The sequence below is a fragment of the Protopterus annectens genome, chromosome 10.part0 (assembly GCF_019279795.1).
Source record: "Protopterus annectens isolate FY-2018-M chromosome 10.part0, PAN1.0, whole genome shotgun sequence".
Classification (NCBI taxonomy): Eukaryota; Metazoa; Chordata; order Ceratodontiformes; family Protopteridae; genus Protopterus; species Protopterus annectens.
In genome coordinates, this window is record NC_056744.1 from 1,500,024,268 (window position 1) to 1,500,038,204 (window position 13,937).

The 13,937-nt window shown below is 39.4% G+C and overlaps 1 protein-coding gene across 2 annotated transcripts in view; it reads right to left on the minus strand.

The window, feature by feature from the left end:
- Positions 1–4,182: 4,182 nt before the first annotated feature.
- The window catches only part of LOC122813688 (zinc-binding protein A33-like), a 132,783-nt gene continuing 123,028 nt past the window's right edge, over positions 4,183–13,937 (minus strand). For both annotated transcript variants that reach the window (XM_044086144.1, XM_044086143.1), the window contains exon 6: positions 4,183–5,923. In XM_044086144.1, coding sequence (XP_043942079.1) covers positions 5,379–5,923 — 545 coding nt within the window. In that variant the 3' untranslated portion in view covers positions 4,183–5,378. The remainder of the gene's footprint in view (positions 5,924–13,937) is intronic.

Sequence of the window (13,937 nt, forward strand, 5' to 3'; positions counted from 1 at the left end):
GCCATTACTTTTCAATATCTTCATTATGACAAGCACAAGGAATCAAAACTTGCTACTATAATACAACATGCTAATGCCTCAACTTTTATTTGTTTAACCCCAGATCATCCAAACTTAGAAACCAACATAGAGGAAGCTTTCACCTCTATAGGAAACTGGCTAAATAAATCTCAGTTGTTCTTAAACCATAACAAAACCAAACTAATCATATTCCTTTCCAAAAACATAAATCAGCACAACACTGACTTTAACATTATCTCCTCAGACAACACAAAAATTGAAAACATCACCGGCATAAAAATTACTAGGAGTAATCACTGACAGCAAGTTAAAATTTGATCTGCACTTTGACAAAATTGACATTGAAGTCAAAAAGATGCACTACAAACTAGGTTATCTTTACAGAGCAAAGCACCTGCTAAATGATCATAGTAATAAAAATAGCTACCACTTTTGTTCCCCTTCTGCCCTCCTATATGCTGCAACAATATTCACAAATCTCAGCTTTTCTATCAAACATAAACTAGAAAGCACCTATAAAAAAGTTAATAAATTCATCTGCAGCCTCTCCAACTGCTCCCAGTACTACACGGTGCTCAGTACCCTCAACTGGCTTGAACTTTCTCAACATATTACCCGCTCCCAGCTAATCACAGCACACAAAATACTTAACCAACCATTTAAAAATGTGTCTCTATCAGATCTCATCCAATACTATGTACCAAAAAGAAGCCTAAAATCCTTATAAGTTAAACTAACTTTTATTAATAAATTAGATAAATATTTAATATAATTAATATAAATAATATTATAAATATACCAAATCAAATCTGAACAATACCCAAAGTAAAAAGTGCATTAACCAAGTGACATATGGCAAACAGCAGCACCAGAGTCTTACGAAATAAACAAACTTTATTCTGTTAATTGTAACTATGAAAACTAACTCAGTACTCCAGAATCAACATTTAGGTATTCACAGAATGCAACTGAACCTACTTGGTCTCCAAAATTTACTTAGATCTCATCTTAGCACAATAATTAACCTCCTCTGTCCATGGCACATTTTGTACCATAAATATCTACACAGTCAGAAGTGAGACACATTATAAAAGGCTACAGAATGAACAAGAGGTTCTCCATAGCAAACAAAATACCCAGTGACCAGCAACACATAAAATGATCTTCATCTGCAGCCTTCAATACTTTAAATACCTCTAAGATTCCAAGTACAAACACAAAATATCATAAGGCTCAAATTCAATTCAACCATTGCATTCTAAGTACCTAAAACAAGTGAAAACATGACTTACAGTACCAGCAGGCAAACTATCACTTAGCACATGTGCACACATAAATGTAAGCACACATGGGCACACAGGAAAGTCAGCACACATGTGCACACACATGAATGTTTGTGTGCACTTACTCCCTTACAGTCCCTGTGCATATCTTATATGATTGGTGACTATGTGCAATTGGCAGACAAGAACTTAGTTTTTGACAAACAGCCTCACTAAATGCCATTCTGTTATTAATAGGCTATAGTACGATACACTGAAGTGTAAACATGTTAGCAGGTCCATACACTGCCATTTATGTATATTTGCTTTATTACATAGCTATCCCTCTAGCACTGCTAACTACACTTTTAACCCTTTACATTATGGAGCCTGCTGTTCTATATTCTGCATACATGCATTTTGAGGAATTATTTACTTGCTTTCACTTCTGCCATTCATTAGATTAGTGTCCTAATCCCATTTCAAGGCACTGTCTGTAAGAGCTTTTGTTTACAGTGAAGGACTGTGCCCTTTCCTGTTTGTATATAACATGCAAGTAGCTTCTCTTGGAGAACAGAGAGTGATGTTTTGCCCAAGCAAACATTTGCTTGGATTCTGATCTCTGTTTACAAGCAATATATTTTGGGAAGATGCCTTCTAGAAATATTTTTCTCAGAAGCTGTGAAACTCTCCATGCTATTAAATCAAAAGCAAAAGAAGGAAGTCATAAGTCCAAGAAAATACATTTCACACAAAAGCCTGGCTGTTTGTAGTCTCATGGCATGCATTATACAGCTGGCCAGAGTATTTTGTGAAGTAAACTAAACATTTTATATGTCTGCTATCATCCCACTACTGAAGGAATGTTAAGAACTGCATTCTAGTTATATTCACTTTAGATTATTAAAAAAAAATTGTAAGGACTTATATGATCAAGACAAAGTAATATATTTTGAGTTTTAAAAAAAAACTTTATTTGTTCATATTTTAGCAGAAACAGATTTACACAGATTAAGAAAAAATGTAAAACAGAGATCTTTAAAAACACCAATATCATTTGGTAAAAAAAATAATATAATGGGAAATCAGCAAATAAGCTCATACAATAACATACAAAGTGTGAACACACACACACACACACACACACACACACACACACACACACACACACACACACACACAAAACAAACCCTGCAAACTTTAATAACCTAATCCACAATTAAGCACAATTCCATGCCTTCTTATACACTGGCTTTCTACCCAACTCTTTCCAAGGCTATATTCTTGCCATTCTTTCTACCAGTTTTATTTTTCACACATGAAGTCCACCTTTTAATAACTTTACCCAGTAGTCAAATACTAGCACCTACTTACACTATGTCATACATTTCATATAACAACTGTATCACTTTTACAATTGGCAGAGAGGAGTCAACAGACTTCCAATTTTTTTTTTTTTTTTTTTATTAACTAACTTTTCCTGTTTCAGTTTTTAGCAACTAACTTTACTGCATTTAAAATGGAGTATCTTTTGACAACTGTGGACATGTTTTTCATTAGTGAAATGAGCATTATGGGGTCTCTTCCCATAAGTCATGCAATATCCTTTCTATGACTGTTTTAAACTTAGTGAGTTTCTGTCTCTCCAGAAAATTTTGATTTCAGGTACCTAGTTAATCATTGCACCTCTAGAAATGGGCATGTACCCCAAGTACATATGCACGTGTCTGGGGGGTCTACTTTGAATTTTCAAAAACCCACTTACCTGAGAATGAAAAGGATGAGACAACTTTGTTGAACACTTAATTTCCAAAACTTTTGGATCACCACAATTTTACTTCAGGAAATGAACCACTTTGCCACCAACCCCCCATGTGGGAGCTGCAACCCCCCCCACCCATATTCCCCTAACTAAATATACCAACTCCGAGATTGCACTGTAGTGGAGAAAAGGGCAAAGATCACCATTGTGGCCAAGTGGTTATTTTTCCGGAATATAACTACAGTAATCTGAGAGTTCTGGAAATTAAGTGTTTGTTGAAATCATCCCAGTGTTTAGAATTTCAATAAAGTGAGTTTTTGATAACTACAGGTAGATCTGAGTCTGGAGGAGGTATAGAATTATTTCAATAAGCATTGTTCTCTTAAAGAATCTATTTCTTCTCAACTTTACCACTTATCTTGAGAGCATTAATAGTTTGTTCCAATGGTCAGGCAATACTGACCATCTAAATCCTACCACAATGTAGCCTGTATCTACTGGCATCACCTAATTTGGCATCCATTAAAATTCCATAAGCTTTACCAATGAGATGTTTTCTGATCACTTGCTTTCAGCATATTTCTATCTATCCCATTGAGATGAGTTTAAGTTTTTTTGTACCAGAATTGCTGCAAATCTGTAAATTTCCTTTTAAAAGATTCTTCTTCTTCTTCTCCTTCTAAAAATTCTTATTCTGAAAAATACTTTCCCAGAACTTTACCCCCCCCCCCTCAGTTGTTTTGCACATTTCTAAAAGTATCATTCATGGAAACCCCTATTAGGGAACTACATGATTGGCAGTGCATGCTGTTTACAGTTTTAGAATCCGTTAGTTTCAACCGTCTTACCACAGTTATTAAGGATTTAACTAAGACTGTATCTGTTGCCCTATCAGCTCCCATCTGTCTAAATATTTTACCCCATATACAGATTATGTTTACAAACTTCTGTAAGTACATTGCTTTGCTGATTGTCTGTATATAGAAGAGCTCCATGATAGCTGCTCTCAGGTAATTTTCTATATTAGGAAGATCCATACTCCACCACACCCTCTTGAATATAGCATGTGTCAAAATCTCTCAAGAAATCCTAAGTTTCTTTTCTTTCCACAGAAAAGCTGAGTTCATATTTTTTATGTATTATTTGCTACAAGAATGGGTTAAAGCACTGGGATTACTTAAGGATCGATGGCAAAAGTATTTTTCTTACTGGTGCTTTTATGAGTAGTTATGCTCTTGTCATGTAACATGGTCTTTCTGATTCTAAAATATGTAGTTTTTACATCAGTTTATTCACCGGAACTATATTTATTAATGCTAATAAACTGGTGTTTGTATTTCCTGTATGCTGAGCAGCTGCCAGTTACTTCCTGATGCTGAGTCATGTGGTCCTGCAGTTTGATGATGCAATGGAGGGGCAAACAGCTTGACACAGACTGCAGCACAATCAATCAGCCACTCAGTGAAGCAGGCAACAAATTAGTTACTAACTAAATGCATTTATATTCAATGAAAAATTAATAAATGAGAAATGGAATAGCATAAGATTACTACTAATGAAACAGTATAAGATTTCTACCAATGTGCATTTTTTTCTTAGGGATGAAAACTGCAGGTATGTGAATCACCACAATGACAGCCTACAACAGAATATGTTTCTGTGTGTTATTCAGCCGATTTACTGCTGCAATGAAAAATGTTCATTGAACTGAATGTGCTTCTCAGAATAAATGAAACCCCACCTGTATTTGGAATTAGGTACTGCATAGAACACCTGGCAGTATGCCAGATTGATTGCAGTACTGAGTTCCAAAGAGAGACCCATAAAACAAGCCAGGTTTGCAGGAATTGGCCATGCTATCAACAATACAAAGGCAAAAGACAAAATTACTAATAAATTAGATTGCAATTTGCGTCTACATATTTTAGGTTAAGTTCAGAAGAAAATAATCTTTGAAAGTAAAGCCACTACACTGACTGCACAGTTAACATTAGAGTTTGCAGTACAGAATGTCATGTGTCAAAAGGGCAGAAACTTAATGTTTTTCATTTTAAATTCAAGACCTGATTTTAATTAGGCATTGGTAAGAGTTATATAAATACCATAAATCTCACTGAGCTACAATATTAGTGCTATTTTCTTAAAATGAATGTCCTCACACAAAGATACTCCTGTTTTATCTTTCATTATTCTGAAAGTTGTTCTGTTTATTTTACTTTAGTCACATATATGTTTAATATTTTCATGTAGTTTTTATTCTCTGTGTTGAATTTATAATTCAGCTCTTCATGCAACAGAAATATTTTAGCCTCCAAATCAATGCTTTGTAGTCACTACAATTTTAAATGAAAAAGCTTTAGGGGCTCTGCATTTTTCCCAAAATTATTTAGACCAGGATTGAAGAAAGGGTACATGCTTTCGGTAAAGGTACCAGTGAAGGTGTGGAGGTGGGACATGTTGTCAGCATCATAAAAGGACACCTGTCCTCCCTCACAGTCCAGGTACACTCCAACCTTCTGAGGCTTCACTTTCAGACGGAGAACTATGGGTGGTGTATCCAGTGCTACATATTTATTCCCGCTCCTCATACACACAGCCCAGAATCCATTCTCAGGACTCAGGATGATCCTCCCCTTCCTGTTGATGGATTCCTTGGCGATGCCCACATCCCAGTCAGTCTTGTTCCCTACCCCCACCTCCCAGTAGTACTTCCCTGATGTGTATCCCTCTGAGCCCAGCACACAGACACATTCATTAAACCTCTCAGGGTTTTCAGAGAGCAGTTGCCATTCATCTCCATGCTTCACGCTGGTCAGGTCTTCAGACAGAATGAGCTCAGGATGTGCAGTGTTTGGGTCCAAAAAAAGATTAGAGAGCTCTGTAAAAACAAAAATGCTTACATCAAATTCTTTGTAAACATTTAAATAAAAACATGCAGTAAATGTAATAGGAAACACATCAGTTAAGGGCTCAAATTGCAATGCATGTTTCATATTTTTTTACTACTTTCTAGTTAATGCATTGTTAAAATGATACTAATTTTGTATAGTTATACACACGTCTTTTGAAGCATGGGTCCTGTAATGACAGCAGAATCCTACATGATTATAGTATAAAAGTAAATAGATAATATATTCCAACCGAAATGGCCCGACTCATGTCAAATTACAAGACATCCTTAACACAGGAACATCTCAATATTGTGTGTGTGTGTGTGTGTGTGTGGTGTGTGTGTGTGTGTGTGTGTGTGTGTGTGTGTGTGTGTGTGTGTGTGTGTGTGTGTGTGTGTGTGTGTGTATGTGTTCATGTGTATATATGAGTGCATGTGTGTGTGTGTGTGTGTGTGTGTGTGTGTGTGTGTGTGTGTGTGTGTGTGTGTGTGTGCGCATGCTAATTAATACCTGTTGGCTTTCTTACTAATGGCTAGATCACCATTTGATAACTGTTTCTAGCTACATTAAATTCCCAGTTGTCAGAATGGAGAAAACCAATTCCCTCATCATAAAATAAAAATCCTTTGTACAGAATATCTCACACACTGTCTTGAAAACCCCAAGTGACCCATATACATTCACAGTCTCAGGTTATGACAGTGTCTGATGAATAATGTGTCACTGAGTCAGCATTTACTGTGTCATCTTTTACACTCATTAATGTAGAGAGCTAAGATATGACTATCCCATGACAATCATTACTCGCAATCAAGGTTAAACAATCACTGTTTTTATTCCAGAAATGGGAACTCTACAAAAAACATGCATTTTCTTCAATCTATGTAAAGCAGTAAGCGACCACAATGGCTTTCTATCAGAAGTGTGAAAGCTAATAATGTAAGTACTGGCATTGAAAACATAACTGTGACAAAATCAAATAATATAAATTCCTACATTCACACTTTTACTAATTCCAATGCTGCTGTACTTCAATGTATGGAGAATGCTCTCAGATACCCCAGTCTCAGTGTTGGTACACATTCCCCATTCACTCTTGTTATTTCAAAGTTCCAAGGATCATAAATTACTATCCCTAATGCCAAGTACCCAACCTTAATATATCACAATGGCAACAACAGTAAATGGTGAAGCTTGTGTACTGTTTGTGTTTGTTTCAGACTGTAATACATTACTGCTTTTACATATAAGGCTTATTCTTTGTGTTGATGTGCTACTCACAGCTAGCCAAGCAGTCTAAAATGGCATAACTTAACATAAGAGAGTAGACGGTATGGAACAAAACGTTCAGCTTTCACCACTGGCTATCTAACATGGCAACTGAATACTAGATAAGTAAGAACCAAAATACAATGCATTAATACATCACATCCCTTTTTTTTTTTTTCCAGTTTAAGAACAGTATTTGGGGTTAGGCTTACAAATGCGACCTGAGCGTGTCACATAGGGGGTATCACTGTGTGTCTTCTTGGTGGGAGAGCAAGCTACAGGAACTTGCTGCACACTGGAATACTGAGTATGCGCAGGCATTGGTTGAAGTGCCTGCCGGGGCCATGGAGTGAGGGAAGGAGTGTCCAGTGTGGTGGGGTCAGCTGGATGGGAACAGCCATTGGCAGGATCGATCTGTCGAGGTGGCGGCAGTTCACCGACAGGTAGGATGTGGCGACGATTTCTCCTGTAGATGCCACCATTAGATTCGATGACATATGAGCGTGGCTCACTGCATACCTCCTTCACTGTGCCCAGGCGGTCGTGTCCCTTAACTGCCTGCAACCTGACCACTTGACCCTCTCTAAGTGGTGATAATGGGTGGCTTGTTGAGTCGTAGTACTGCTTCTGAATGAGCCTTTTCTTTTTAAGTTGCACATTGACCTGTTCCACGTCCTTTGGGGCCGGTTCCATCAGACTGGTGCTGACAGGAAAAGTTGAGTGAGTCTGCCTGGAGATTAGACGTTCTGCGGGTGATCCCAGCGTTTTGTCACGTGGAACATTTCTGATGTTCAGTAGGTTGAGGAAAACGTCTGTCCCGTCTCTGTGAGACCTTTCCATCAGTAGCTTGGCACTGCGGACAGCCCTTTCAGCCAATCCGTTGGACTGGGGGTACTCTGGACTGCTGGTTATGTGGACAAAGTCCCACCACTGGGCAAACACTTTAAAACGCTGACTGGTGTATTGTCTTGCATTGTCGGAAATCAGGGTGTGAGGTACTCCGTGGACGGAGAAGTGTCTTTTCAGTTTTGTGATCACCGCTGCTGAAGATGTGTCCCGGAGAAGGTCAATTTCAAACCACCCTGAATAGGAGTCGACCAGCACCATTGTTGTCCATGCCATTCGAACATATCCGTGGCGACTGTAGACCAAGGCAGGGCAGGAACCGGATGTAGTTGTAGAGGTTCCTTTTGTTGGTGTGGTCGGGTACTGTTACATACAGAGCAGGAGAGCAGCTCTCTTTCGATGTCTTTGTTCATTGCTGGCCAAAATACAGTGCCTCTTGCTCTGCGCTTTGTGGCTTCTAAGCCTGGGTGACCTCTGTGCATAATATTAATATATTCTTGTCGTAGGGAGTCGGGAATGACCGTCCTGTGACCTTTAACGACAATGCCGTTCTCCACTATCAACTCTTCTCTATATGGGAAGAATGGACGCACAGACGGCGGAACCTGGCAGTCTTTGTTGGGCCAGCCATTCTGAATCACTGTGCTTAGAGTTTGCAGGACCTGGTCCCTTGCAGTGTGGGCTCGTAGCTCCTCCAGCCTGGCTGTAGAGATGTAGCTGACAGACATCACCTCGAAGTTGTTATTTGCACTTTGAGTTTGGGACACACTGTTGCTTGGGGCTCGTGACAGAGTATCCGCAAGGTACATGTGCTTACCCCTCTTGTAAACAAGCGTCAGGTCATAAGCTTGTAATTGCAGTAACATCCTCTGTAGGCGAGCTGGGGCAGTGTGGATTGGCTTCTTTAGGATTGTAACAAGGGGCTGATGGTCTGTTTCAACTACCGTGGGTTTTCTGTATCTGTAGTCTTTAAACTTGGTACACGCAAACACAACTGACAACAATTCTTTCTCGATTTGTGCGTAGTGTGTCTCGGTATCGGTAAGCATGCGAGATGCGTATGCTACTGGCTTACCACTTTGCAGGCATGCAGCACCCAGTCCGTAATGTGAAGCATCACAGGTTAATGTCACTGTCTTCTTTACATCAAAATATGATAGGACTGGTGAGCTGGCTAGGCATGATTTGAGGTGTTCAAATGCTTGTTGATGTTGTGGGAGCCAACACCAGATGGTATCCTTGTATATTAGGTGCCTGAGCGGTGCTGCAATGCTGCTGAGATTTGGGATAAATTTTCCCAGGTAATTTACCATACCAAGGAAACGCTGTACAGCCAGGGAATTTTGGGGAACTGGCATATTTGTGATAGCTTCCATCTTTGTGGGGTCGGCCCTGAGACCTTCTTTTGTGAACATGTGTCCCACGTAACAAACTTGATCCAGACGGAACTTACATTTGTGGGGGTTTAGTCGGAGTCTGATCTCTCGTGCATGGTCAAGTACCTTCTTCAGGTTCGTGTTGTGTTCTGCAGCATCACGACCTCCCACAATGATATCGTCAACTATGATGGCACAAGGGTAGCCAGCGAATAGTTGCTCCATTGAGCGCTGGAAAACCTCACTTGCTGAATTGATGCCAAAAGGCATGCGTAGAAACCTGTAGCGCCCAAAGGGTGTGCTAAATGTAGTTAGCATTGATGACTTATGGTCGAGCTTTATCTGCCAAAACGAGCTCTTCGCATCAAGCACTGAGAACAGAGTCGCACCTGCCATTTGGGTGGCAACTTCCTCAACACTGCGCATTGGGTAATGGGGTCTCTTTAAAGCTGTGTTTAAGTCTTTAGGATTAATGCACAGCCTTATCTCCTCTTTGTCTTTCTTGTGTGCTACCACCATTGATGAAACCCAGTCTGTGGGCTCAGAGACCGCTGTAATGACTCCTTTGCTGGCCATGTTATCAAGTTCTGACTAAACTCGGGCTTGCATAGCTATAGAAATGTGGTGCGCTGGCCGGATGACGGGCTGCACCTCAGGATCTAGAGTCATGGAATATATTATTGGAAGTTTTCCAAGCTCGTCATTGAACACATCATCATACTGTTCACGGACATTTTTTGTAAAATCAATGTCAGGCTCTGTACTGACCTGGTGGACATGAGGGCTCAGTGTGACAAGTCCTAGACATACACATGCTCGAAACCCCAGCAGTGGCACAACATCACGATCTACAAGGAAGAACGGTAGTAAGTGTTGTTGTCCATCCAGTGACAGAGAAAGTGTAGCAGAACCAGCTGTTTCGATCTTGCTGCCTCCGTAGGCCACTAGGTTTATTGTTTTATTGCATGTCAAAATCTGTCCCTCATACAGCTGGAGAAAAGTGCTTTTTGCCATCACATTACATTTTGCCCCGTGTCGATTTTCATTTTAATAGGCTTATCTCGTACATACAGGGTGACAAATCCTTCATCCTGGTACTCTACTTGGGTATTTACATTGTCCACAACTGCAATGAGCTCGACACCATCTACATAGAATGTGTCATCAGTGTTGATGTCTGGCTGCTCCAGCTCTAGCTGATGCACGGGTTGTTTGTTACGGTATTCTTTAACAAAACTTTTCCTTTTAGGATGTTCATGTTGAGGCTTGGATCTGCAACATTTTTTGTAGTGGTTCCATTTTTGACATTTGTGGCATTGCTGGCCAAACGGAGGACATCTGTCTCGCTGTGCAGCGTGGTTGCCTCCACAATTGTTGCAGTTCCTGACGTGTTTTACATCCTGCCCACTTACAGGCTTATAATTTGTCCTGGGACGCCATCTGGTGGAGCCTGGCTGCAGTGCATCCACCGTTGTGGCCGGCTGTTTGGCAAGAGCCCTAGTATTCTCCTCAGTCATTTCATAAACACGACAGATAGAAATGGCTTTGGATAGGGTCAAGTCACTGTCACGTAAAAGGGCCTTCCTTATACTGTCATTATTTATGCCACAAACAATCCTGTCACAGATTAACTCATCTGTTAAATCTCCAAAATGACAACTTTTGGCTTTAATCTTTAAATCACTAATAAAAGACTCAATAGTCTCACCTTGTCTCTGATTTCGGGAATGAAACTTGTGTCTCTCCATTATTTTATTATATTGTGGGTTGCACATTTCCCGAAATTTCTTTTTTAAACAGTTGGGGTCCTCTCTGGACTCTGCTGGATGAATAATGGCTCCGTCCTGCCCGTCTCTTGTGGGTGGCACCTTAATTTCTGCGGCATAGACAAACGAGCGTTCCCTTTCGATGGCTTCTGCCCCTGCTAGATTGAGGAGGATATAAGCTTTCGTTTTGTCTGGTTTATCTGAGTGGGCCGCCTCAATAAAGATGTCATACTCCCTTTCAAATACGTGCCAATTTTCAGCAACGTCTCCCTCGAAGATGAGTGGGTCTGGTCTGCGAAATCCTTCCGCCATGCTCTATTAGCCCGTTAGCCACTTGTAACGCGTACCTCTTTTTTTTTTTTTTTGAACGAGGAAGAATGAGGAAAAAATGCTCATTGACGAGCAACTTCTGACACCATGTTGAAATGAGCGAGGAGACCTGTTTTCAGTTTAACAGCTTCTTTATTAACTGCCACATGGAATGTTACAACGCTGTGTTAACTGCAGTGAGTAGAACACGCCCACCTGCAGTTGCTATGGCCAACCAACACATACATAGCATAACCAGATCATTAAACCAACTAATCTACAATCACAAACTCATGTTGTGCATAAAACTAACATTGCATACTTTGTCCTCCTTACATTAATCACTGAAGAAACAAACACTTCAAAATGCAAAGCATGGACCTACCAAAGGCATCCTCTGTGTTATAGTTGAATCATATAAATAAAATCAAACATTTTGAGCTTTATAAACATAAAAAAATGATGGAGCTGAGTAGGACAACTATAAACCAATAACCAAAAGCAACTTACACTAATGCATAAAAGCAAGTTACACTAATGCACAGCACTGAAGAAATCTGCAATCCACATGAGTCCAACACAATAAATGATGTGGACTTCATCAGAACTCAGTACAGATCCCATTGTCGTAGTATACCTATGATGTTTATTTATTTATTCATGCAAGTGAAATAATCCTTCATTGTGGATGGTATTCAGTATAACTTAAGCCAAGAAGGCCATTGCTTTTTGGAATTTTCTTCTCTGAAGACAAAGTAAGGAGGCAATTTTGGATCACAAAATATATAAATGATGGCATAGTGGGTGGTACGGATGTGGGTATTAGGCCTAACTGTGGGTGTCAGACCTAACTATGAGTTATTTATGACTGACAAACTAATATGTGATCTCAGATGTAAGATGTGTTTCTTTTTTGTTAAAAGATTGACACTGATGTATCTTGGAGAGTTAACTTTAATTCAGTACATATCAATCTTAGAGTTAGTACAGTTATGGAACAGAGGACTTGGGGGATTTGCTCATCTGAAAAATATTTTAGCAGTGAAACAATGAATTTCAGTAGTTGATACTTCAAGGTCAGTGTGATACTTGGTAAACATATATTTGAATGTTGATCTCAATGTATCAGACTTTCCTATGATGTATATAGTTGCATATCCGACTGATGCAGCAGTACTTCAAGAAAGCCTAAATAGCATTTAATCCTGGTATAATTATAACATGCTCAGTATTCAACTGTAGGTTCTTCAGTTCATAGGTGAGTACTAGACAGTCAGTCTACAGATGATTACAAGCCTAGCCACTAACCCTATAACACATATTCAAAAGTTCCCTCTTGCCTCAATGAGGGCAAAACAAAACTGACCAGGGGAGGATGTATGGATGTCCATCCAATTACCTATGTTACCCTTAAAAATGTCAAGGATGCTACTCTGCTTGAGATATAGGAAGTTTGTTTCAGAGGTGGGGTATGTTTGGATATGAAGTTATGATGGCAATGCATCTTATTTACTTAATGATGATGTTTTAGTTCCTCTACGTGAGTGTTTGAGGAGCCATTTCCTCTGTGGAGAAATAGGAGGTCAAACTGGGTCAGACCTTTCCTGGCTGTAAAGGCAAGACACAAATCTCCACAGAATAGTCTGTAAAAGACTGACTACGATTTTTAAAGCTACTGATCTTTTTTGCTTATGACTTTCTGAGTTGTTTCAAGTTGACTGTTTCATTATAAAAATATATGCCAAAAGGGACATTACAGTCAATAATGGATGGGATGAGATATACGTAAAGGGGAACCAAGATTCTTTTCAGTCTATAGGAGATACCTTTGGAAATTAGATAAACCAGATAGTGGGCTTTCACAAATAGTAGCATGTAACATGTTTCTTGATGAGAAAGACTAAATATCACCTAATTACAAATCAAAGGTCAAATTCTGAAAATCTGCAGTACAATACATGATCTACAAACCAAGGTGGACAATGATATTAATGTTGACAAGAGCATTGCTACTCTGGTTAGAAAGAATTGCAGACTGGCCAATATGATATGTAAGGGAATGCCTAGTTGCTCTAGGGAAATAACTCATCCTCTATGCAGCACATGTGCAAGCATGTCTTTTATATGTGCTGCCTGTAGTAGATCTTTGGACTTAAACTGGTGATGTGTACATCAGCAGTTGGCCAGAGAATTGCGATTTACCATTTCCTGGAATATATTTCCTACCAAGTGCAACAGCATATTATGTTTTAGTTCTCTATAAAACTGTTAATGTTGGTTCCTTGATGCATTTCTGTTTGCCCGGTGTGTTTATTACAAAATATTTTTTCTCTGCTGGTATTATCAACAATGATAGAGTTGCTTGGGAATCAAAAGTCGAAACTGATCATAAAATGGTGCAGCTACAACAACAGCTAGTTGTGCTGGCCATTGTA